We start from the raw sequence: 26,805 nt of genomic DNA on the forward strand, positions 1-26,805 counted from the left end.
CTCCAGAAATAAAAAAAGAAAAATGCAAACAAATAGTTGTATTTGATATTAGTTGTTTTAAAAAGTTAGACAAAGCAGACATAATGGTATGCACTCAATTTTTCCTATTTTAAATGTTGTTTATCCCTAGCCTGCTAGGCAACACTGTCATTTTGGTCATCTTAGAAAACAAAACACAGGGGAAAGATGGAAATAAATGCAAAAGCTTCAGATTTGTTTTTGGTATGACCTTCATTCCGATATTCAGCCAATTTGGGTTATTTTGCATGTGTGACAAGTAGTTTTTAATTTGATCAATCCCATGTTTTAACATTTTTTATTATATTCGTTGTTACTTCAGTGTCTACTTCAGCTTCTGTTTCCAGGGGGGTTGAGCAAACACAACAGGTTTCTTGCATGGACTTTTAGCGTAGTTTTAAAGTGAACCTTTTTAATCAAGCTTTACCCTTAATTCGATTTCTAAATTTATTCTTTAATTTTGATGATTTTGATTTAATTTTTTGCATGTTGGAGTTTTCTTTTTTTCTGTTTTTTAACCCTGTAACCCTGGACTCTTGTTAAAATGGTCAAAGAGCTACAAGTGTTATTTAGGCTTAATTTGGCTCCATAAGCATCAATAATTTTATTTTTTCTAAAATGCTTTTATTTTTTGAAGAAAAAAAACTGAAAAAATTGTAATTTTTCTTCTTTAAAGGTTTGTAATTATACTATAATTTTAATATTGTGTTCAGGCTTTGCCAATTATTTTTTTTTTATATCACTTCATCAGCAACAAGAAACTTTCTTGTTTTTACCTTAATGCTGAATCACTCTGTGAAAAACACTTTGAACCATTTTTGCCACAAACTGCTCTGCTCGCACCTTCTTTTTTTTTTTTTAATTTGCATAAAACTGATTATTTTAGCTGCACTGGTGATGGTAAAATGCATGAGATTCATGCTCTAACTAATGAGAGGCCATTACTGCTTTTAATTCAGACCCCCGGCTCAGCAAAGACAATTAAAGCTGCCAATATATTCCTAATTCTCCCACACAATAAAAACAAGTAGTGTTTAATTTCAAGCTGAGTTTGGTATCATATAAGAGGCTTTAGTAATGCTTGACAAAACACTGCCATTCTATGTAAGAATTCCAAATATCACAAAAACGCCTTAAAAGAAATCACTTTAGGGTTAATCATTAGTCTGCTTATTACTTATTACTAGTGCAAACTACAGCAAAAGCTTAATTAGCTTTGATTTTTGCACGTTTGCATTTTGGCTCATGGCTCTGCAGCGATGCTGAGTTAGGAATGAGAGTGGCAGGAAGCCCATCCTGTGCTGCAGGCGGGGTTGACTGTCCAAAGTGAGCAGGTTCACAGGAAACTGCTTCAAGCCACACATCACAATGCCTTTTTTTTTTTTACTCACAAACAGTTGCAGAGGACATCTCTGAGGTTCTAACCTTCACCATCACCTAGAAAATCTTTCCCCCAACCCCTTTATGTTCTACTGTTCCCTTCAACTCGGAGCGCTGCGAGCAGTGGCAGAAAGAGAGCAGCGGCTCCCGTTCTAAAGTTAATAACTTTTTAATTTAATTGCTTAACTTCACTGTGCCCTTAATATGTACACCCCACTCCCCCCGCCTCACCCCTCTTCCACTCATTGTCATTCAATGTTTGAGCTCCAATTTGCCACACGGCTTTCTGGAGCCAAAAGGAGGCTACGAGAGACGGGACGGACTGGTGGCAGCAGCAACAGACAAACCGTTTTAACGGATGACTGAACAAATTAAATTTGAATTCAGACAGCAGCTTTAATCTTTTACAAACTTGACAATGGAGCTAGCTTTGAAGTTAACTGGACTTTTAAGAAAACATCTAAATTGCATACTAAGAGGTGAGCTTTGTTTTTTCTAAATAAAGTTGTATTGAAAGTCCGTTTTAAGACAATGCATTAGAATGCATTGCGATCAGTTGCTTTTTTTTTACTTTGACTTGAGAAATTCATTTTAAAATCAACAAAATTATGATGTGGAGTCTCTGAATCAGGCCGATGTGCGAGCACCAAGTATGCAATGGAATTAAAATGCTAATAAAACAGCCAAGACGCAATTCCTGTATTAAGCTTAATAAAATATGCATAGCTCCTTGTGAGCCATATGCACAGAAAATGGCAGCCTGATATGGGACAGAGAGAACTGGGAATGAGTCACGGGCTGTTGACGATCTCAAAGAGTGTAGGTTTGGTCACCGTTAATAAAAGTGCAAAACACAATCTGTCAAAGCAGCTTTGGCTTTTTTTTTTGCCAAAAGTATTCACTCACACATCTAAATAATTGAATCCAGGTCTTCCAATCTCCTGTATGGCCACAGATGTGTAAAATAATGGACCTATAGCATGCAAATTGCTTTTAAAAACACGTTTAAGAGAAAGAGAAGAAAAAAAAAACGTTATTAGGAGCTCAGTGAAGTCTACCGTTGTCCTAAGATGAGGTGTCTCCTGTGCAAAAAACATGTGGAAAAAGGAAACCATAGATGCTGAGGTGCATAATTCACAAATCCCCAACTTTTTGCAACCAATACCCCATTTTGACAATTTCAGTGAATGTAAACTGAAAGCATACATTTTAATTCTGTTTGTGTGGTATAGCAATACTCTGTTAATTAGGTAGAAATAGACAAAATTGGATTTATTTAAGAAAAATTGCTGCCACAGTGTTGTAGTTTTGATTTAAAGAATAATCAGCATCAAAAAGGGTCCAAATAAAACCAATTATTAAAACAAACATTTGGGAAGAATTGTTTTTTAAAAAGACAACTTGAAGAGAATATTGAATTTTCATCCATAACGTGCTTTACATTCAGAGTAAAACACAAAGTGCTCTACATTATCCTTCAGTCTGAGAAGCAGTTTACATAGATTAAAAAAACAGATGCTTTGTTTCATTTAACACATTTTTGGAAATCTTAATTAAAAAGCTCTGTATCATAACGTCACCTGGAACAAAACACTAATGACATTTTTTTATTAGGACGTAGGTTGAATTTAAGTTGCCTAAAATTCAATTCATGAAAAGAAAAGTGAAATTATCCCATGGAGTACTTGACTAAACAGGTGTTAATGTGAAAGCATTATATTCTTTGTATGAGTGGGTGGCGATCAATAAAATCTTCCGGACTCTTATTTTATCCACCATTACCCTTTCCACTTCATCACCAAGAGACTCTTGCTTTGGATAATTTAAGAAAAATTGTCATATGGTCTTGAGGGAGTTTACTGCTAATTAACTAGTCAAGTTTCCTCATATATGCTCCTTTCAATGCAAAACAAAGTCGCAGACTGCTGTCACAGCAAATGTGATGTGTTGTTGTTCACACTTTGCTAATAATTGCATCTATGAGGGAATGAAGTCAAAAGGTTTGGTGATTCTTATGTTTCTCGTGTTTTGAAAGAAACAAATAGAGTAAAATGAGATACAATGTTCCAAATAATGATATGTTTTAGGCCTTTATCAGGATGTTAGATGTTACTCCGGAGACTGATTGATCAAAGATGAGTCGCTTTTCAACAAAACCTGATGTAATTTGAAAAGAGACTTTAAAATCTCAGCTCTTCAGATCCAGATTTGGATGATTGTGCAGCATTGTAAACTATTTGATCCTTGAAGAAATGCAAAACGTGGTTTTTAAATATTCAAGTTATTTATGACTAGGTTTTAAGTCGTTATAACTTCTTTTTGCTTCACACCTTTCTGAGCTTTTTCAAAATCAGCACAGTAGAACATTTGTTTCCTCATTAAGAGCTAGGATCTAGAATAAGGAATTTATTCTTGACAAAAAATCAAAAAAAAAAAAAAATTAAGACTTAAGAAAAACCTGCAAATCAAAAAACGCTTCTGAAAAAAAACAAGACTTTGTACAATTGGATCTCTCTTGCACATCTGGATCTAAACAAACACCATTGTTGGTTTCTTTCACTCTACCTATATAAGTGAGGGATTATGTGATTCATTGTGTACAATGTCAAACATTCTACAGCTTGAAAAACTGATAATATTATGCCAATAACAAAAAACAAACATTAAATACCAGCAAGGGGGAAAACCTGCTTTACATATGATATTCCTGACAGTTGGGTAAAGCAACTTTAATAACTCTTTTTCTGAAATTCAAATGAAAACATAAGATCATATAAACTGAAATAGGAAAAAAATCCATAAAGCATGCTTTAATTCTTTAAGTTTTTCTCCTCATTATTAAGATCTTTTTGGGAGGGAGAGATAATGAGCAGCACTGTCCACATACTTTTAATATTTGCGTTTGCCCAGACACTTCCCGTATGAAACTAAACAGTCTGCTGGAAGTGATAACGAGCCACACAGGAGACGCAGGACTCTGCAGTGGAGGAGAGGCTGTTTGCTGGCAGGTGTAGGCGTTGCCTTCAAATGCAGACGATCACTGATCAAAACAACCAAGTTTTACTCTGCAAATAATCAGTAAAAGGGATGAAATGTAATATTTGCATTTAAATGTTAATACCTGCTCAGCCTGGAGATCAAATTCTCCAACATGAAGATCAACAGGTTTACTTTTCCAATTACCGTCATGTTGTTCCGCAGAATGGCCACAACCACCTAGTATTGGTACCAGGAAAAAGATCAAGGTATTTTCAGATATAATATGCTCCTATCGCTGCTAAATCGGAGGGGGGCGTCCATCCAGTTACAGATGTGTTGTTTGAATGGAGGGATGTCTCTTTTTCCTGGGCTCATTACCTGCAGGCAGCTGCTTGGTAATTGTTGACTCTCTCTGTAGGTTCAGTGCAGTTGGTTTGGGGTTCAGCTACTGTGCTTTTTAAAAATCTGTTTATTATTATGGGAGAAAATTGGTTCGTTTTTGTGTGTGGCTGTTTTAAGGTATCATAATCCTCAATCTCTGATCATTTAATCAAAAGAAAATGGTGGTGCAGAGTATAGCTAAGATGTAAACAAGACCAAGTCCATGTCCTCTCAATTTAACTTTTTATACATTTTTAAAATTAGAATATCAAAAGTTCAACCATTACAGTGATTTTTAAGTTGAATATACTGTATGGTAACAGGAAAAGGAAGCCATTTCTGCAGTGTGCAAATTCTTCAGGAAGAGTGATTCCAAACTAAACAAATAAAGAAAGTGGAAAAGAACAAAAACCACCTCCAGCTAGAAAAGACAATAAAAAAAAAAACAAGCAAACAAAAAAACACACATTACAGAACATTTGACAAGATATAACAGAAAAAAAGAAAACTAAAGATGATGAGGAGAGGTAATCAGAAATGAAAAATTGTTGAAAAGATAACAAAGACCTCTGCATCGTCCGTTCATTTCTGATAATTTTGATTTCTCTTTTAAAACTTTTCAGTAAGTTTCTCAGAAAATCCTCTATAAAAAAACAAAAGAGAGAAAACAATGCATCTGGTCCTGGTTTCAATTAGGATAAATGTTTTAGCTGAATTTCAAGTATGCAGACTTCCAGAGAAAGTCAGATGTGACTCATGAAACACATAAGCTGGATGAACTGATGTCCTTGAAGCACTCTGAGTTGAAACAAAGTTGAAAGTAAACCAAATGCCTGCTGGCACAAGCAGACCACATTACCAAATAATGACATTAGGAACATTTAGATAGTAATATTTCAATTGCAGGAATTGTGTTCCAAGAAAATGCTTTACTTTGCACAGAACCATGGAACTAAGTTGCATTTAATTAAAAAAGAAAAATGAAAAATGAAACTGTGATCTCAATTCTAATTTGTACTTGTATAAGAAAAAACACCCCAGGTGTAATTCATTCTCACCTTTTTCTGTGTTATCTGTTTTACAAAAGCAAAGAAGCACAAACAGGCTGGACACTAATTCAATTTGCTCATGAAAACTATAAGATGACCTGCTATTAAAAGTTGAAAAGCCACGATGTGTCAGACACATCCATTCTATTTTTATTTTTATGTGCTTGTCACGATATCTCCAGTCTGATTTGTTCTTCCTACTTACTTCATCCACAAAAATTACAGAGCAAAGCACTGGGGAAGTATTAAATATTGACCAGTATGAACTGTTTATTTTGCTTTGTGGTGATGCAGAAAACGAGTTACAGTCAATTTTTCGATAAAATAGGATCCACTTCTTCTGTGCTTTGAGGTATTCTTTTAAGCTGCAGAGGCATCCAGGGGCCGTCAATAAAGTTCACAAAAACACACCAGACTAACAAAAGCCGTTTCTCAGTAACTCACCAACCATAAATGTCAAAACATCACAATTACTCATTATTGTTAAAATAAACTTCACAGAAATTCCTTATATTACTACCCTTTTTTTCTTAGAGTGAATCAGCATCTTCGAGTAATAGAAGTTGTAGATACGTCCTTATGCCCTCGCTTTAGAACTATAACTGTAGTCCTAAAAAGGATTAAAGCAAAAAACGAAAACAAATTATACCGAAAAACGGAAAAAAAATATTTTAAAAAAATCGAAAAAGACATTTTATCATAAAACAAAAAAAAAAATTACAGCGAAAAATAAATAAAATTTTATATAAAGCAACAGATAATAAAAAATTATTACAAATATATATCAAAAAGAAATACTGCGTGACCACACCCATAATGTAAGTGTCCTGGTCAGCCATGGAACTTCGCTGCTTTGTGCCCAACATCATCCTTGGGATTGATTCACAGACAAAACAAACTATCCCTACAATATTTGAGGCATTCCCAACTATTAACTCTGTAAAAAGTATAGGAAGAACAAAGCAGTACATAATTAAAATGGACACAGATAACACGGACAAATTGTCGATATTCCACTGTTAATTTTAGCTCATCTTATAGTTTTCATGAGCAGTTGAGGTCAGTGCCCAGTCTGTTTGTAGTTATTTGTTCAATTAGAACGAAAAACGTGGTAAAAAAATAAACGAAAAAAAAATCCATCTTTTTTTAAACACACGGAAAAATTAGAAAGACTTTTTCTTTTTTAATTGAATGCAATACGGTTCTATACAGAATATAGAGCAGAAAGTATTAAAAGGATTGAACAGACGTTTATAAGAAAATATTTCACTTTGATTTCTGCTGCTGTTCATGGTACTTTAAAGAAAAAATAGAAGTGTAATAAAAAGATTCACTTTTTCTGGTGAATGTTTAAAAAGTGCACAGGAAGAAAAAATATTTTGAACTTCAAATTGTTGAAAAGTTGATAATTTTTTTGTAATTTGCTTCAACAAAGCAAAGCTTGATTAAACAGGGAGCTTTTCTCTGCTGTTCAAAGGGAGAGCTTGTGGTTTCTGCACCTGGGTGATTGACAGCAAACAGGAGAGCCATGAGTTCAGACAGTTGAAGGCAGACGGAAACACTTTCAAGGAGGTAATTCAACACAGAACACGGGAATAGTGTGACGGCCTTTAGAATTGATTTGACTGTTTTTTAACAGCCTTTTGTTTGAAAAACTTTAAATTAGGAAAATCACCACCAAGACATTCAAATGTTTTACATGATTTGCTTTTTCAATCAGATCCTTTTTATTTGTTTTTACATAATTTCTTTATTTTATATCTAAAATACCTAATGAGTATTTTTCAGAATTTAATTTTTAATATAAAAAATTAATCTTGAACATTACCAGTCAATATTTACTCATATTTTCATTCATTCATTCATTTTTTTTTTTACTTAACCGCTTTTTCCCTTTCGGGGTCACGGGGCTGCCGGAGCCTATCCCGGCCACTTGTGGGCGAAGGCAGGGGACAACCTGGACAGGTCGCCAGTCTGTCGCAGGGTAGAATGTCCACAAACACACACCAATTCACTCTCACACTCACACCTAGGGACAATTTAGAGTTGCCAATTAACCTATGAAGCATGTTTTTGGACGGTGGGAGAAAGCCGGAGACCCCGGAGAGAACCCACGCATGCACGGGTGGAACATGCAAACTCCACACAGAAAGGCCGATGTAGTTTTTCACATCCCCAGCCGGGACTTGAATCGGAGGCCTTCTTGCTGTGAGGCAAGAGCGCTAACCACTGCGCCACCGTGCAGCAAATTTTCATTTTTGATTTAAATACTTTGAATTATTTCAAATACGTGTTGTAAAAGAAAATTACATTTATAAATATTATACATGTTTTGTTTTTTTCTTGGGGTAAGCAACACATAAACCACAGTACAATGTCAGATGAATAGACTGAAAAGAATCTTGGCTTCAAAATTGGACTTTTTTAATAAACAGGGGGAAATGCATTAGGTGTTTTTGTAAAAGAACAGGGCATTTAGAGTAAAGTGGGTCAGCCCACTATAGTTTTTCAATATTAAATTAACCAAAGAGGACATCATAGTCACATGTCTATGACAAATTCAGTGTTTCCACACATTGTAATTGACCGTATTTGCTGCCATCACATTTGATGGTACTCTTTAATTTTTTTTTTTTTACATATAGTAAAATTAACCCTTCATGCCTCAATCTAAATGGTATTTTCCAAGATCAATATAATCAATGTATTTCGTTTTGAAAATATTTTAAAATTGTCATAGATCACAACTTGCCTGAGACAAATTGAACAAGTTCAATCATAGGAAACTGAATTAATTCATGGACTGAAGAGATTAATCGTTACGCCCTGATACATGAAATAGGCATAAAAATATTCATATTATCCGAAAATAAGAATTAGTGAAATTATTTGAAAAAAACAAAAAAAGTTCTTAATTTATGAAGTTTACATACTGATTTTTGATGTAAAGAAGCAATTTTATAAAACAACACAAACAATGTGATGCATTGTTTTAGAAAGATGATCAATTTGAAAATGAAGTGTCTCTCTTTAATTTCTCTAGAAAAAAACAAAACAAAAAAATAAACCGATGGGCGAATATCCTCCAGTCATCATTTCTTTTCATATTTTGCCTTAACTGTGCTACCTGCCAGTATTAGCCGCCCATAAGAGAACCACTATGTCAACCATTAAGGGAGCCTAAGCCTCTGCATCTCATCACTAAGCATCTCCATCTGCATTTTGGAGATTCACTGAGAGAGAGAGAGACAGATCTCCTTTGCATTCCACCAGCTCAGACTTTGCATCAAAGACGGTGGCTGATTTGATTTTGTCTCCGCTCACAACACCCATCTGTGCCATCACCCGTAAAATAGAGGAGGAATGAGAGATGTAATGAAAGAAAATGGTGCAATTGATCCGTCTTATATTTTAATGGAAGAAGAGATCAGTCTATTACAGCTGCTTTCATCTTGTTGTTTAAACGTAAAGCAGAGTGGGAGCGAGGTGGATTGAAGAATGGAGAGAGGGTGTTTGCCTGCTCTGTTGGGAGATTTGCTACCTGATCCATGTATTCTTAGCTTATATTGATCCCTCACAGCTTCATAATCAAACAGTGGATCTTGTCAAAAGTATATTGAAGTACAGCAGACAGCATTTGTACTGCGGTCTCAGGGTGATTAACACTTCCATGCTGCCCAGAGGTCCATTGTCTGTGCAGGAACTTACTCTGCTTTAATATACATTAGTAACCAAAAAAGTACAGGGGCACGCAGGTGGCCTGCTCCTAAAATCAAGGTTATCGGGGCGACTTGTCATAGCAAACACTTATATAGCACTTAAGGTGAGACGCAGGCATGTCGTATGGATTTTTCCTTTTTTTTACCCTCCCAAATCCTATGCGCTGCCCAAGGAGCCTGTTGGTGGAATTCAAGTGATAAGTGCACACTCCTTGGGTGCTTCTTACATGCAGCCTCACTGTTGGAAAGAAGGAAATTAGTGTGTGGGAATAGTACAAGCGTCCTGCGTGCATGCATGGTCAGTAAGGACCATGCAAGTACTCACACCTTACTAATGACTAAGGGTGCTGAAAGGACACCATATGACAGGATCACCCATACGTTGGGATTATATAAATTTGCTTTCTCCCACTCCCTTTCAAGAAAGCTTTCCTCTTGACAATCTAAATATTTATTGGTTTCATTATGTCATTTGCTATATGCTAAAAAGCTAACATTTTATTTATGATTAAGAGTAATACTTGAATTATTTACAAGTGTATGCGAACGTATGCATATTTTTTTAATCAATTTTATAATTATCCTATGTTTGAATTATTTTTGTTCCGCAGAGTTCTGATTTTAGACTATTTTTGCTTTGATTGATTGAAAATAAATCATTTCCAAATCCAAACTGGTCATGATAAGTTTACATCACACAAAAGTTAAAGTCCCATTATCTGTCTCACCTAGGAGTGTGATATTTGTTCTCTGCATTTGACCCATCCCCTGGGGGAGCCGTGAGCTGCAGACACAGGTGCGCTTGGGAACCATTTGGTGGTTTAACCCCCCCAAAACCCCAATCCAATCCAACCCCTTAATGCTGAGTGTCAAGTAAGGGGGCATTTGATCCCATTTTTAAGAGTCTTTGGTATTACTCAGCCTGGATTTGAACTCACGATGTTTCAGTCTGAGCTGAAAATTGCTTTACCTATATTCAAAATCTCTAATCCTATTAAGCCTGTTTTTTATTTCTTTTTGTCAATTGTTCATACCTGTTCCCTGTTATTGGTCAGACTGCCGTCCGTGGTTGTTTACCATGCACTTTCCTGCTTTTTCTTAGGTTTGTTTTCCTTTTACTTTTGTTGTTATTGTATTTGTAACTTATCAGCCCTTATAGAATTCCCTTTTGAGCCCCATACTCTGTTTTTTTAATCAAGTTCTACGTTAGCTATTAGCCTCATAACAAAAATGTGTGACTACTGAGCCAGAGCAACCAAAAAAATGCAGATCCAGCATCCTGCAGAAGAGCAACACATCTCTTAAGACATGACTCAGGGAAAAAATAAATTACTTATTATTCCAGGAACAGTCCTGGAAATGAGTAGATTTGTAGTACAGCTTTAAATTTTCGTTAAAGAGGACAGGGAGCACGCATTTCTGGAAATGTCTATGAATATCTTAAATAAAAAGGCTTTTTGTCGTAAACTGTCAGCACACTGTTCTGTCTGAATGACCTGATCAAGTTTTCTTCCTCAATTACTTCTAGCAGCCCTTTGCATGCAATTATTGTCACCCATATTGGGTTTTCCAGATAAATTCGATTAAATCCCACTTGATTAAAAATGAACACCTCTTAATATCCATGACATCTAGCAATTAGAAAAATTACAAACTCCCTGATCCCATCTTTTCCTTCTAGGACTTTAACGTTGACTTTTTAACTACATATTTTCCTATTCCTCCCATGTACCTCGAGTTTTAATCAAATGATCTTTTTGAGGAGAGACAACATTTTCTTTGAGTCGATGCAGCGAACGGAGACTCAGTCCTCTGTCCGACATGCTTCCACTATAGTATGCTGTGTTCCCAAATTTCCAGAGTCCAGACTTACATATATAAAAACACAAAAAAGCAAAATACAGAACAGTTCAAGATTGCTAGTGTGAGGGGGGATTAATCAAGAAAGGACAGTTTATTAATCTCTTAACATTAAAACCAGGCTGCAGCTCTGTGTCTGTGTAAAACTTAACTTCTTTCAAGTAAAAGTGTGCACCAGGCTAGGAGCTATGGCAAGTAATATACACCGAGGCTGGAAAGAAAATAAGATGAGGCAGGATATAATGGGTTAGGGAGATGATTCTTGTGCTGAAATCCAAGGAGGTCTTTTAAAACTGAGGGTTAAGAAGCTCGTGATAAGCCACATACTGTGTTTTTTTTTCATTCACTTTCCTTTCATTGTTGTCCCAGCGGAGCAAAAGAAGAAGAATCTCACAAGCCAAATCCAGTTCCTCCTCTTTCGTGAGGGTGTTTGTCGTCTTACTGACAGTAGCCTGCCACACAATGTGCCAAAGCCATAACAGCACTAAAGTTAATCCAATAGTACATTTAATTCTTATTTTCACTCGGAAACCTCACACGGCGGAGATGAGCAGAAAATGTCCTTGCTAATCCTGCTGCTCTGTGCAGTTTAGCATTCGCTTGAGAGCTGATGGCGCTTCACCCCTGCTGTCTACCCTTCATCTTTTCCAAGTTTAAATTGGATTCACTTGCAAGAAAAGCTGATTCTTTTGACTCTGCAGGGGACCGCAGAAGCGTCGCCCATCCAGAGAGCCGTGGTTTGAGAAAAGGGAGCATTTTATCAGGAAGCGGCATCTGGCATAAGAAAGAAATGTGTGCTGAGGTGGAACAGAGGGTGGAGTACCTTTCTGAGCTCCATCACCTCTTTGTCTTGCAATTTCTTAAAACCTAGTCATTTAGGTAGACTGTGTCACAGAGATCATCTTTCTTGGTGCCGGGCTAGCACGTCTGTCTTCATGCATTGATAGTGCTTGAGGACACATTTAAAAGACTGGCTGAAACGTTCAATGTTTAAATGGTTTTGTTTCACATTACAGTTTTGACTGTGGACCAAGCCGCTGGGATAACACTACCCATTCAGCTTGTTGTTTGGGACAGTGTTTCCCAAAATAAGGTCTGATCAAAAAGATTTTGGGAAACCTGTTGCAAAGAAACATTTCAAAAGGAAGGCCATATGGATTTTTATTTTTTCTCACGTAAGTCTTGATTAATTTGATTTTAGAAAGATGCAGGTCTAAAATCTCAGTTGGGCTTGTATACTTAGAGGACAGTATTTTTTGTTTTTTTAACTTTTTTTTCAAATTGGACCTGCATTTGTTTTAATTATTGCCTTTTATTGGACATGACACATTGGAAGCAAAGTAGTGTGCAGTTTTCTGCACCTCTTTGTCCGTCCTCTTTTGTTTGCAAGGCATTTTTATTTTCAATTTTCTTTATTCATACTGTACTATTTTAGATGTTTAAGGGTTTTTTGAATGCATGGAGCTTGTTTTACTTCCTATCTTTGGTCTTTTGGTTACATGTCTTCATTCTCACTTTAGCACAAGGCTCCCACATCACATCAAAACCCACATTTTTACATTACCTAGAACTTCCAAACTTGCAAAAACAAAGCAGACTGCCCAGAGTAACAACTTGTGGCCTGGACTATGGATTATATGAAAGCACCTTAAGTGTTTTCAATTTTGCAGGTGACTCAAACTATCAGAACTGTAAAAATTAGATGTAGATAAAGGGAAATATACAAAACCTCTTTCTGTGTCTAGAAGCTTCCTTCACTAAGATTTAGATAGATCATGGTCATGCTAGGTTACACCTCATGCTATTCAAAATTCCCAAGTTTCCTGTCTTATTTAATGATGTGGAGGAGGACAGGTTTTGTCGCAGAGATGCCAGTCGAGTTTTGGTTGATATATTTTTAATCCAACCTGTGGTAATTTGGTCAATCAGCAAAACTATTGTAGCTCATGCTTTGATAAGGGATTAAATATCATCAGCGTGACCTAATTCTCCTTCTGAAGTTCCTCCTTAAGATTTTATTGCTGATATTATTGTGGAGATGAAGAACAAAAATAGCAGCATGCAGTAAGGAACATTGGAAAGCAACAAAATTGCCCATGGGAGGTTGATATGTTGTCCACATTCCTCCTGAATTGGATTCTGACAGAGGTAAGGTTTCTAAAAAAGGTTTTCTTATCATATCACTCATGCTAGGGTCATTTATTGTTGTCGCTTCTTTTTTCTGCCACCAGCTCTATTGTGTTACTGAATCTAGCTCAGGTCATCTTGGGAAAAGTGTCCCTTTTCCTTGTTAAGACAGAACAATGAGAAGAATCATTCAAATCAGATAAATTACATAAAACCATCTGGGTTATTCGCAGCTGTGAGCTTTCAAGAAAAAGGAAACTTGTTAAATCACAAAAGTTTATAAATTAAAAAAATTCTATCTTCATTTCTTTTAAAAAATAAATAGTATATAAATTGTGAGGACATTTTACAAATATTATGTGTAAGGGATAATAGCTGACAAGGTGTCGACACACAAGGTGGACACTTCAAAAACCATTATCCTGCTTACACAATGGTCATAAAAAAGTATACATATATATATACTGTCAGTGAAGGTGACAGTGGTGGTAAATGGAGCATTCGGGGCAGTAACCCCCAAGCTGGAGGAGTGGCTACAACAGATACCTGGACAGACCTCAGACCTCTCAGTCCAGAAAAGCACAGTTCTAGGAACAGCTAAGATACTTCAGGACCCTCAAGCTCCCAGGCCGCTGCCCGAGCTTGGGTGAGAAACCACCCGCGGAAGGGTGAGAGGGGCTTTCTTTTTTTATATATATAATCAATCAATTTTTTGTACTTTATTTTTCTAATTTTTTGGGTTTAAATTGACAAAAAGTGGAATATTTGACTATTTTCATGTGTCATGATGGCTGAGCCAGCACAAACCTCGACTGCAGCTGCAAAGGGAATGGATACATATGATGATCATCCCTATAGGGTAAATAAAGCATCAGTTCAGAGAGAAAGTTCACTTCTTACTGCATGTTTTGTCCAGATAACAAAGCAAAAGGTTGTTTCAAAGAAGGCAGCAGAGTGATAGAGAACATTTGGGTCATGTACATTCTCTCTGTCCATTATCACTTTCTAATCCACACTCAGCAGCCAATCAGAATTGTGTATTCACCTGGATCACGGAGTGATAAAACATAAAACATTAAAAAACAATAAAACAAAAAACTGGCAAATTACCAAAAATTTACCACAATTTTTAGGATATTCTACAAATTCTTCCCAAAAATAATCTTTAGTCTGGTCCTATCTTTGATCAGTAAACATCCTATCATAATTATATAATGGCCAGTCGTAATATTTGACTCCCTTTATCTATAGTTCCTGGATTTATATGTTATTTGGTCGATCCACATACTGTATTTCTTGTTCCCAGATTTTTCTTAGTTCTTCTTATCCTTTCTTTTTAGCTTGTTTAACAAATTACCTTTTAACTTCCAGCCTTACCTATGTATATTCAAAGTTGCTAACTCTGATACAACTATTAGTTGTAACAACTAAAGAAATGTTGCAGTATTTTTTATAGACGTTGTTTGAGGGAAAACATGATGTCTACTGAAGAACATTTCTAATATCTTCCTAGCAGCAGAACAATCATTCTGTGTCTTTTCGTTTCATTAGTTTTCAAATTATATTAAAATGTGTTCACCGTAAAATTCCTATAGGTTCAATTTTTGTGTGTTTTCCAAGTAATTGCAAGAAAAACAGGGACGTGCTAATACTGCTGTGCACAGTAATTTAGCCAAACAGCAAAAAAACTACTGATAAACATCAAAGATCCTCAGTAATTAATCATGGAAGTCTGGAAAAGTTTTTCAATTTAAGTAGAGGCACACTTAACATGCATGGATTGATGCATGTGTGCATCGTTTCTAGCTCTGTCAAATGAAAAGGAGTGGCTGCATTAAGTGCTTTATTTAGTCACTTTAAGCATGCTTTACTGGGCCCTCCCCTCTCCTGACTGGCCCTCTAGAGACTGCCATTAATTCAGCACAGTCCTCTCAAGGCTTCATCAAAGTTAATCAGAGCTAAACTTAACACAAGACTTTTTTTCCCTTGCTTTGAAAAGGCTTTTAGAAATGCATATCCATGAACTGCCACCGGATATTTGTTTGTCTAAAAGTCTGTGAAGTTAAGGGTTTTATGTCTTGGAGCATCACAGGCAGTAATAAACTTTACAGCAGGTTATATGGCTCTGTTAACAGGCTTTCCCTCTCTGAGCATGCCTTCTGTTTGTGGGATGTAATAGTAGCTTTGAGGATATAACAAAGCATGCTAAAATGCAGGAATAAAGCTCAGAAATATATTTATTTTAAAACTAGAAAGTTTCTGTTTTTTTGTGCTGCCATGAATGAATTGTATTTGCTTTAGTTTTCTGTGTCGTATAATTGTCTTCTGTGATTGTTTCTCAGTTTGCGTTGTATTTAAATTTTATTTTAAATATAGTATTCAATTCAGTTTATTTTTGTCCTTGTATTGAGTAAGTAAAAGGCGAAAACAAGTTAAGTGCTAAATGAAAAACCCTTACATTGGACCCCCCCCCATTCATGTTTGGGAATCCTCTTCTTTGTTCTGGTTTTCAAAAAGATGCATTTGAGGTCATAAAGATTCACACTGAAAATATGGGGGAAAAAAATAGAAAGGTACTATCTATATTAGCCATTAAGAACAACGTTTTAAAAGTTTGTTTGAATGTTGTTTTTTGTATAGTTTTTTAGCCTCATTTTGCATGCTCATATAACTATGGTTATGATACCTGTAGCTTTGATAAAATTGCAGTCATTTTATTCATTCTTACTGTCATGAACTTCCACTTGTCAAGAGTTTGAACCTTCATCTCCCATCACACGCGCACTCATACAGATTTGCCTCTACTCAAAGGACAGTTTTAGGTAAAACAAGTTTCTACTTGGAATATGGAAACAACCCTTTCTTCTTCTCGGGTGGTTAAGTATTCAAAAAATGTCTTCATTGACCAATATAAATGCACACACACACACACACAAATGTAAAGCAATTTTTTGGTTGTTTGTTTTCAATCTTTAGCAACACCTGTTTGTGGGTTCATTTGTTTTACTTCTTCAGGCATGAACTTTCAATCTTCAATAGACCACATCTAGTGTACTTTCCTTTTTGAAGTTCCACTTCGATCATCTTTTGATCTATTGTAAAAGTGTTTCCCGTGGGCTCTTAAACCATTTTTGGGGAAGAAAAAAAAACATATTAGGACATAGTTTCTGCAGAGCAGCAGTAGTTTATTAGAAATTCACCTCTGAGTTGTGGGGATTGTTGGCATGAATTAAGCCTGCCCTATTTCCAATTGTTCCTTTGTTTACAATTTCTCCCACTACCTTATGGCTCCTCACACCCCCAACGTAACATTAACTGTGTAACAAAAATAGCGAGTGATATTGGAGCTACCCAGTTGTAAAGTTTTGAGCCAGACACCAGCTCAGAAAAACGTAGACGTAGTCTACGATGCATCAGATAAATCTTTAGAAATGGAATTTTAGATCTTATATTCTTTAGATATGTTCTCGATCATCAGAAAAATGCTACTAGAACATGTTATAAACACCAAACACATGGTTTTTCTCAGTGTGGGTCTTTAAAGTCTAAAATAATCCTTGTAAAACATCATAAAAAGTCAGAATAAAAACTGGTTTAAGGCCATGTGTGTTGTGGAATAAAACTATAAAACTTGCGTTATAATTGATAATTGTTAATTAAATAATAAACTGGAATTATGATTATGACAGAAAAACTGCATACACAAAAATGCTCTTATGGAGCTAAAACATCAATGGTCATATAAATAAACATGTATGCTTCTCAAAAGGGAATTATATCAGTCTTAGTTAGATTCTAGCAGAAATGTAGACACCATCTCAAACTTTCTTTAGGCTTGGTTTGCTCTTGGATGGCATCTCAAAATCTAACCAAAACATAAAAAAAAATATAAAAAATCATGCACATCCCCAGCATTATTGGGGCCAGGGACCCTTGAAACAAACACTAATCAAAAAAGGAAAACAAAGACATGAAAAAGAGAACCTGCTGGTCCTGCTGAACATTAATTCTAAAATGTTTATTTTTTTGCAACAGCAGTCGATATGTCAAAACCAGAAAAAATAAAAATAAAAAAAACACCAACTGCACTTGCTGCTCCCTTTCAGATATTGCAAAAAAAGAAAGTGTAGCTGTTACCCATGAGATTTTAAAATGCTTTTTTTAATAATATATTGCTTCTTCAAAGAAAGGCAGATATCATCCTCGCTCTGATAAATCTAAGTCTTAAAATAAAATTCATTAAAAACTAATGCTTGCAATTTTTATGTTTAGTTTACAGGAAATGTTCAATCTCTTTTGGGAAAAGGATTATTTAAATTTTTTTTTTTTTTTCCTTTTATTCTTAGAATTAAACTTGCTACTTCTTAGATTTAAACTTGCTCTCAACAAAGTCAAACACATTAGTAAAAAAATGCTCACCTGCAAAAACAGGCTTTGGTCAAAGTTGTATGCGCTGGGTCGACCTTCCAAGGTGGAGAAAGCCACGTTTCCTCCAGTCAGGGGAGAAATATCGCTGAACTCGTCAGTACACAAAGCGGTCTTTTCCTCCTCTCCTGGGCGAATAAAACCTTTGGCATCCTTCCCATAAGTCTTCTTACAAGAGGCGCTGTAATATTGGTAAGGTAACCAAGGTCCACCCTCCTCTGTGCGTTTGTAAATGGCGAAGCTCTCGGGTCGACTGGTGTAGAACTTCAGGCGTATGTAGGTTATCTCAAAAGCTTTCCCTGGAGAAATAACAAATTATTTATTAGGGTTTTCATCCAAAGTAAATTGCAGATTAGTTTTCTGACTATCGGCACCAATGTGGGAGTAGGAATCTTGTCCTAAAGCACAACGAACCCCGATCCACAAATTGACAGACAGGCTTCTCAACTCAGTGAGATAAATTCACAACCTAAAATATTCATTAAAATAATGATTAATTTATAGTTGTTTGTTGGTTATATTGAGGGCAGCCGGATGGCTCAGTTGGCTGTCTGACTGGCGCATGGGAATCTGGGATTTTATTGGGGGACGCAGTGAGCTTCATCCAGTGTGTTCATCCATTTGGTCTACATACATACATACAGTGTACATGCATGCATGCATTCCATCCATCCATACATACATACATACATACATACATACATATACGCACACACAAGAAAAAAAACTGCTACAGCTGGTCTCTGCCTGATCTGAGTTTTGGTAGTGGAATGAGTTTTAGCATTGTGCTGACATACTTGTTTCACTTGGCTAGAGCGCCTTTAGTGGTTCTTCATGGGACATTAAGTAGTAAGCTTACTCTGAACTACACTGAGTCAATACTTTTTGAAAAATGTGGTCCCTCCCTTGTTAAGACCTCCTTTCCTTTTTATCATCCCCTACATTTGACGCTACCGAATGCTCAATCTTGTAACAGATTGATGTATTCTATAAAATGTATATATGCTACATAAACATGCAACATCAGATTATGTGACACTGAGGCAGTGTACAAGGGGACCTTTTTACAATTTTATTACTTCTAAAAGTGTTTCTTAAGGTGAGAACATGCTCTTTTTTGGTATTATTTTCTTGGTGTATTGTTTGTATACAATGTACTACAACAGTTCAATTTCAGGTTTTTAATAAAATAATGAAAAACATTTACAAGTCCCGTATAATTTTTTTTAAATTATTGTTAAACAGTTTATGTAAGGATTTAAGTAATGTTATGATTTGGTTGATTACCTTTCTTTGGTTCTAACATGTGCCTTTCCTTGGGTTTCTGTGCAGACTGGCTGTGACTCCGCCCATTCACCTGTGGATCCTGTGGAGCAGTCACAGCTGCCAGCACTTTTCTAATTAGCCACGCAGTATTTAAGAAACTCTCCAGAAAACCCCTGAGCCATCAGTGTTGACTCATCCCGTTTCCTAGTGCACTGTTGCTATGCACAATTAGTTATATCTTTTGGTAATACTTCTTTTTTTTTTTTTGCATCTGAGTTCTCGCCTGCCTGGCTGCTTGCTTGCTTTCTTGATTGTGACAAGTAATGATGATGGGAAGCCTAAGCGTAGTGATGGTGAAACCAAAGCTTTCTGAACCAAACTGAATGAAATTGCAATGGAAGTGGCTCAGGGTTGTAAAGCGTTTGAGACACTGAAACTAGTGACGTCTGTTGACTGGACTACAAAATGGCATCAGAATAGAAAAAAAAGACCAGGATGTCACGAGTTATGTGTGTTTTTAGAAAATAAATGTGTGCTCAATTTCAGAAAATGGTGCTCACCCTTGATAATGTTAAGGAATGCATAAATCCAACTAAGCAGTGTTGTAATTGGTAAACAGGCACAAAGCAGGTATTTTCAAATTACAAGATCAGTTGTGGAATTAATCTAGCTGGTGCAGCTTAATTAGGCAAATAAAAGGATAGGGGCGTGTCCACTTATACTCATGTGTTGACTGCATTTTGCACCTTGACTAGGCTTTAATTAATTAGTTAAATGTCTTTATAATGCTTTCTACGTGAACAATTCTAAAAAATAGGGTAGCAGATGGATGGCAAAGCTGTTAGTTTTGTGAGAGAGCTGACATTTTTATCCCTAATCTTAAAGCAAACTTAGTTTCCAGATCTTTTTGATTAAGTGCTGGCATGTTTGCTCTCTGTAGATGGTTCCATCAGCGATCTTGGAGTCATATCAGGGGAACTCGCAGAGTAATGCCTCCTCAGCGTGAGAGCATGAACAAAAATCTGCTAAATATTGTTCGACTTGAAAGGGGATTAAGCGCGCAGCTGAAGTCATTTTGAGACCAGGATGCAAGAGCTCTATTAACAGGCATCTTCACTGCACTCCTGGGTGTTTTCATCTGCATCATTAGATACTGAGCATCCACCGCTCGCCACATTCAGAGAGTGTAGCCACACGCTCATACAGCCATAATGGCATCTGTTGCTTCCCTTTGCCAAGTCAGAACCAGGCATCTTCTGTCTAGGAGTCCTACCATCATTTAGCTTTCATTTATGCCCCGCATGAGGTGCGCTCAGGCCTGCTGAGGCAAAAAACATAAAAGATGCAGAAGGTGGAGGATGCGCTTGATATCCCATGTGATGAAATGCAGACTAATTGCAAAAGATATTTGTGGACTTCTCTGGTTAAAGTTTAATGATTCATGAATCATCTTTGTGATCCACAATCTTTATTCATTAGCTAATATGGGAATAACAGTGTAAGTTCAAATGGTTATGAGGGCACAGCAGAGGCAGTTGGATTTTTGGCAAGTTGTGTCAAAACAAAGCAAGAATTCCAGAAAATGTGCTGTGGTAGTGTTCCATATACAAGTACAGTTTTTATTGAAAATTTGTTTCCAAACCTGTTCATTTGAAGCAGTTTGTATATGACGCACATTTGACGCCAGTTTTTCTTCTCACTTTTGTCACAACTTTTAACGTAAAAAAAATATCAACATTTCCAAAAATGGGCAATAAGGTGGGTGGAACAAGTCTGATAGTTTTGGAAACGCATTTTGTGTGGGTATCAACATACACCTGTCAATTAGAAGGAAATATCCTTGTTCAGGCACAGTTTCAAATATTAAGCAAGATAAGTGTTGTTATTGATATAATGGTGTGGTTTGGTGGATACATTTTGTATATTAAAAAAAAAGTTTGTTTTGACCCTTTAAGACCAGAGTTTTTTTCTAGTGACAGAAAATGAGATGAGCTCTTCGAACTAGTATAACTCCTCAACCGTTCACCCAATAACGTAATTCCAATGGGTTTTGAAGTAAATTGAAAAGAGTAACACTTTAGAACCATAAAGTGTTGCATACCAGTGCAAACTGATTTTGTCAGCTTCAGAATCCATTGGAATTACTTTAATTATGTGAACGGTTGAATGGGTGTGATTATGCAAAGAACATCAACACTGGTGCAGCAGTTTCAGTGTTCAAGGGTTAAGCCAATAGGGAGCTTTGACTGTACATAATCAGTATATATGAGAACTGGACCAAGTGTGACATCACCCATAAAAAATGGCTTACTTCTGGCTTCAGCAAAATGAAGTCAATTCAATCGCCATTTTTTGTTGGAGCCGGACATCGTCAGTAGGCAGTGAGTGGTCTGAGTTTCAGTCAACATTTCTATGGCAACCACACTCGCCAATCAGGAGTGATTTTTTTGAAAGCAGGCTAAGGAGAATCTGTCAATCAAATGTTTTGAACATTAGATGTGAGACCACCTGATCTGATCTGATCTGATTGGCCAGCTTATACTGTAACTTGAGTAACTTGCACTAAATAAAAAAAATATAATAAAAAAACAGGATTACCATAAACATGTGAAAAATGGACGGCAGAGCTAGAATGGTTATTCTGACAAGAATGACTGAATATAGCTGTTTATTTCTCAATAGGAGTCTTTTGGAACCAGTTGGTACTTCCTGTTTGGAATGAGAGGGGGGAGGGGTCACTCAGTCTAGTTCTCATTTATACGGTCAATAATGAGGACCTACGGTAGTAAAACAAGCTCCTAGTGGTTACTTGGCAAACTGGCCTGATTCCAGTTATTTGTGTTTTTAAGACAATTTTAACAAGAGATCGGCTTTATGTTGCACATTGCTGGACAAACGTTTTAATCTGTTTACTCATTATCATTGTTTTAAAGTCTTACTTCCTTCTTTTGTCCTAAAACAGATGCGCTCTTGTGTTTGTGTTTCTGTATCTGCATCCTCCTCTCAATGCTGTAGTTACAAGTCTACATGTTTGTCTTACTACAGATGTTCCTGCATATTTGTTTGTGTCTGTCTTTCTTTTTCTCTCAGACCTTCGTCAGCTCGACAGATGGTAACCCCCTGGTTGTGGTGGAGGTTTCTCTCTAAATCTTTTATTAAGAGGGATTTTTTTTCTCCCCATTTTGGCTTGTACTTCTTCAGCACAGGGAAAAACTCTTTGATAAAAGCTATTGGTCACTTTTATAGTCTATTTGCATACAATTAAAATATTCAGGCTATACTGGAATCGGCTGGACTCAATTGTATTATAAGTTATTTAGCTCTGTCTAATGATTCTCTTATTTTATGTTTGTACATGTCTCCTGAAAAATCTTCTACATTTTTTTTTCCTTTTCTTTTAATAAATTAAATAAATAGAGCTTTTACACCAGGAAACATTCTCATATACAGCTCTTTGGATCTAGTTTGAAACCAAGGAAAAATGAGAATGACATTAAAAATGTACATAGATTTATCAAATCTATTTAAGATATTCATTTCTAAATTCAATAAAAAATACCATAAAAAAATCATGCTATCTACTTGATATTATAATTGTTCTTAATCAAAATCTGACTTGTACACTTTTGCTGTAGTGTATTCCATTGTAAGGTTTGCACAAGTATAAAATCTCTCAACATTATAAAGCAATTAGGCTATGAAGTACATTTGTAAGCCAAAGTCTGACCTGCTCTGAGTCACCATGTCAAACTAACGCAGCTGCTCAGACAGAGAATAAACATCCCTGAAATAGTCTATACTACCATGAATCTGTTTACTTTGTAAGCTTGGAGTTTAGTGATTCCTCCTAATAAACACACAAGTGGGTTTATTTTATGAGGATGCACATTTTCAAAATCTAGAAATGAATTTATTATTGGGGGATTAGGTTGTAGTGGTAATCCAGTAACCTGGCTTCAAAGGAACCACACCAACTGTGGCTGAGTTATCATTATTTAACATCTGAGGCAGGATGTTGGTTTTCTTTGACGCGGCTCAATGAGAACCAGCTGTAGACGCCAGTGTATCCAGATTGAGTGTGTGTGCATGTGTGTGACACAGCAACTCTGTGTGGGAAAATCCTGACCTCACTTTTCAACTGGCAAAAGCAATTTTTTTTCAAAATCTATTTACTTCTGCGTATTTCCTGCCCCTTTTCCTTGGTATGTTTTGTTTACTCCCCTTGAAGGAGCTTAACCCCCCCCCCCCTCACTACTTTTTTTTTTCCTCCTTCATTGCAGACCCATGCTGACCAAGCTGCAGTTTGTGTCCCTGCATCCTGCCGCTGTGTTTATCATCCCAGCATTTGCCTGTATTCCCTTCACAGTGATTTTGTTTTGTTTGGACAGGCGAAAGAAAGCAGTCGCATAGACGGCACCCCCCATGAGCAGCCCAGATGGACCGCAGCGCTTTCACATGCACTCAAAGCATGCCACACATGCATAATTTAGGGATATCCAATGACATGACATTTTGTCTGATAAAAACTTAATCATCACTCATTTAGAAATACAGAGTTAAGACAGAAAGCTCCAGAGGCACTGAGTGTAGAAGAACACATGTTTGGAAGGAGCAAGGGTCACTTTAGTCCTGGGGAGACAAGACATGCAAGTGTGTCAAGAACCAAACAAAGCGCTAAGAATGGTTTTAGAGGAGCAGCAATGGCAAATCTCTCCAGGAAAAGAAGCAGCTGGAGATTATGAAGAGCAAAGGCACACTCAGACATCTGCTTGTTATTGGAAATCCATATTCTCCATCTGATGGGGGTTCTTCCTGTTTTCGGACATCTGTGATGCAACCGTTCATTAATGGTCAGAGCTGTGACATTTTCTATCTACTTTTATCTTTTAGCGTCTCTTCCCCTGCATCGGGAGCAGTTATTCTAGTTTAAAAGTATTTTAGGTTGGAGTCAAAGCAATTTTTGCCTAAACACACACATTATATCCAGAGGATTTGGGTGTGGAAACAAGAATCTGGTTCAAATTGAGTTCAATTTGAGGTTTCTTCCTTTTTTTTTAATACGATATTTACATTTCTTTTGAACAATTTTGATATTATGATGTCTATAACTGTATAACTATGTAACTGATTTTAAAAAGTTGGTAGATTTAGCATAATTTTTTGATAAATCTGTAATTTAAAGCAACTTTTGTTTTAGTTTTTTTTTGTTATTTTATTTCCAATTTAAATGAAATTCCAACCTTTTTTATATTTTATTCTATAGTAAATTCAGAACTATCTTTATAAATGTTTTAACTTAAAGACAATTTGGGACAATAAACTTGAGGAATATATAGCGTAAACTTATCTTTTCCTTTTCTTTTTGGTCTTGTTTTACCACGTGGAAGAAATATTTATTTAAGGCCATTTCCATAAAAAGGAAAATATAAAATAAATATTGGCAGTTGCCTGGCAGCCATATTCTTTACTGGTTTGATCAACTCCATTGTGTGAATCCTTGAGAGACTTAAGTTAAAAATGCAAACACAGTTGTGCATATTAATAATAGTTTTTGCTTTAATACTATTTATATTACCTTCAAATAACATAACTTACATTCAAGTTGAACTGTTCTTTTTGACAGTTTAGCTATATCAAACTTCCATTAAGACATTTAAGAACAATTACACTATTGGAAGTATACCATTTTTGATGTAAGCATACTTGCTTTGACAACTGACACAAATATCCATTTCACTTTGGGAACTGAAGGTTTTTCTTACTGATGTCTAACTCATTTTTTCCAAATAGATATCTTGAATTAATACAATTTTAAAAACAAATTGTACATCTAAATATATTCACTTTCCCTATTTTTCAAGCACACACATTTTTATTGCATCTATCCTCATATACCCTAACATTTAAACTCGGCTGGGAATGCATTTCAACCATTTCCATAAAAGTTCTGTGAAAACTTTCCAAAAGTGACAAGAAAATGAAGTTAATTTTACATGAAAGTGGATGTGCTCGCCAAGTCTGTGGCTGCAGGATTATTACCCTCGCTGGAGGGGGTTGATGACATTTACCTCTCAAAAAAAGTGTAACTTTTTGAATTTCAAAGGTATTTTATGGAAATGCCTGGCTAAGTTCAGGTCCTGTCATCATAACAAATACTCCCATCAAGCACACAGGCTTTCTGCAGAAATTGCTAAATTTAACCTAAAGCAGATTCGTGTTGGTTTTTAAATAGCAAATGCCTGACAAGCAAAATGATTACTCTACCAAATTGTTTTATTTTGGTACTGAAAAAGGCTTGTTGATGTGCAATTTCTGTCTGAAATGTTCAATATTGAGCTCTGAATTCCTTTAGATTTGGGAAATATAAAGAATAAAGGGGGCCAGCCTCACACACTCTGTCTGCCTGTTTCTCATTAGATACGTCATCCACAGTTGAATGCCCTCCTTCAATGAAAGTCCCACAAAATTCCCATGAATGCCTTGGTGTGAAGAGATACCGTGTCTGGACTGAAGGGGTATTTTGCAAAGATGAGTCTAGACTGAAGGATGTTAACTGTGTGGTTTTGAGAACATCTGTTTGGAGTTAACAGATCCCCTCCCCCCAAGGAGTTTCGAGATGAGACATGAAGATGCTCATTGAAAAGAAGAAAATATGCTAATGACACAAAGATAAGCATGTGTTATTGATTTTCTTTCCACTGAACTGCTGTTATTGCACACAATGCTTTTATGCAGATCATTCAAGAAAACAGGAGAACAGAGTGAAAGCTGCTGGTCTTACCAAGGTGAAGGGTGAGATTGACGGATTTGGGGTACTGGATGCCATAGAACATGGACTGACTCTGCCACCACGTGGGCTCCTCATTCCGGTGAAAGTCAGTCAGGAGGCTGGCGTTGTGACTCAGCTCTGGATCTGATGCGTCACAGTAGTGACACGAGCGCGTCGAGCCAGTCTGCATGCAGTAGTCCTCAGGTGTAGAACCGCAGACGTTGGACGCCTCCACCGTGCGGTTAAAGGCGATGTTCTCAAACTTGGGCATGCAGTGACTGGGAATACCTCCTTCGTCATAGCAGGAGTCCATCGCGGCCCCAACCAAAAGGTAAAAGTGCAAATGAAGTGAGAGCACCAGGGTCAGGAGTGAAGGGTTCACCACATATAACGCATCCATGCCTATAAACCCAATCATCTACTTTGACTTGAAAATGCAGACAAATAAGCTTGAAAAGGAAAAAAAAATCCAGCAGCAGCAGAAAATAACCCTCCACAAGCTTCTTTGTCTGCTCCCTGCCCCTGCCTGGTCCTCAACATATGTTGCCCCTCTGTGGACTGGAATGAAGTTTGTGCAAGAACCCCTCACTTCAGAAACAGCAAGAAACAGAGGAGGGACAGGGGAGGGGGCTAAAAGATCAAAAGGCCCTTCAGACTTCTCCACCTGCTGGCAGACAGATCTTCTACATCAACTGTAAAACAGTGTGTGTGTGTGTGTGTGTGTGTGTGGGGGGGGGGGGTACAAAAAAATAACATCCTTCATTTAACATCTTTTAAATATTGCAAAAGTGAGGTCATTACATTTTTAGGCTGGGAGGAGAATAACAACAGT

General features: G+C 36.6%; 1 protein-coding gene across 2 annotated transcripts in view; it reads right to left on the reverse strand.

The window, feature by feature from the left end:
- Positions 1 to 26,536, reverse strand: part of lamc3 (laminin, gamma 3) — a 151,814-nt gene extending 125,278 nt beyond the window's left edge. For both annotated transcript variants that reach the window (XM_011481527.4, XM_011481525.4), the window contains exons 1-2: positions 25,986 to 26,536; positions 17,933 to 18,237 (exon numbers count right to left, since the gene is read on the reverse strand). In XM_011481527.4, coding sequence (XP_011479829.2) covers positions 17,933 to 18,237; positions 25,986 to 26,391 — 711 coding nt within the window. In that variant the 5' untranslated portion in view covers positions 26,392 to 26,536. The remainder of the gene's footprint in view (positions 1 to 17,932; positions 18,238 to 25,985) is intronic.
- Positions 26,537 to 26,805: the final 269 nt, after the last annotated feature.

This window comes from Oryzias latipes, chromosome 12 (assembly GCF_053564925.1).
Source record: "Oryzias latipes strain Hd-rR chromosome 12, Olatipes_Hd-rR_3.1".
Classification (NCBI taxonomy): domain Eukaryota; kingdom Metazoa; phylum Chordata; class Actinopteri; order Beloniformes; family Adrianichthyidae; genus Oryzias; species Oryzias latipes.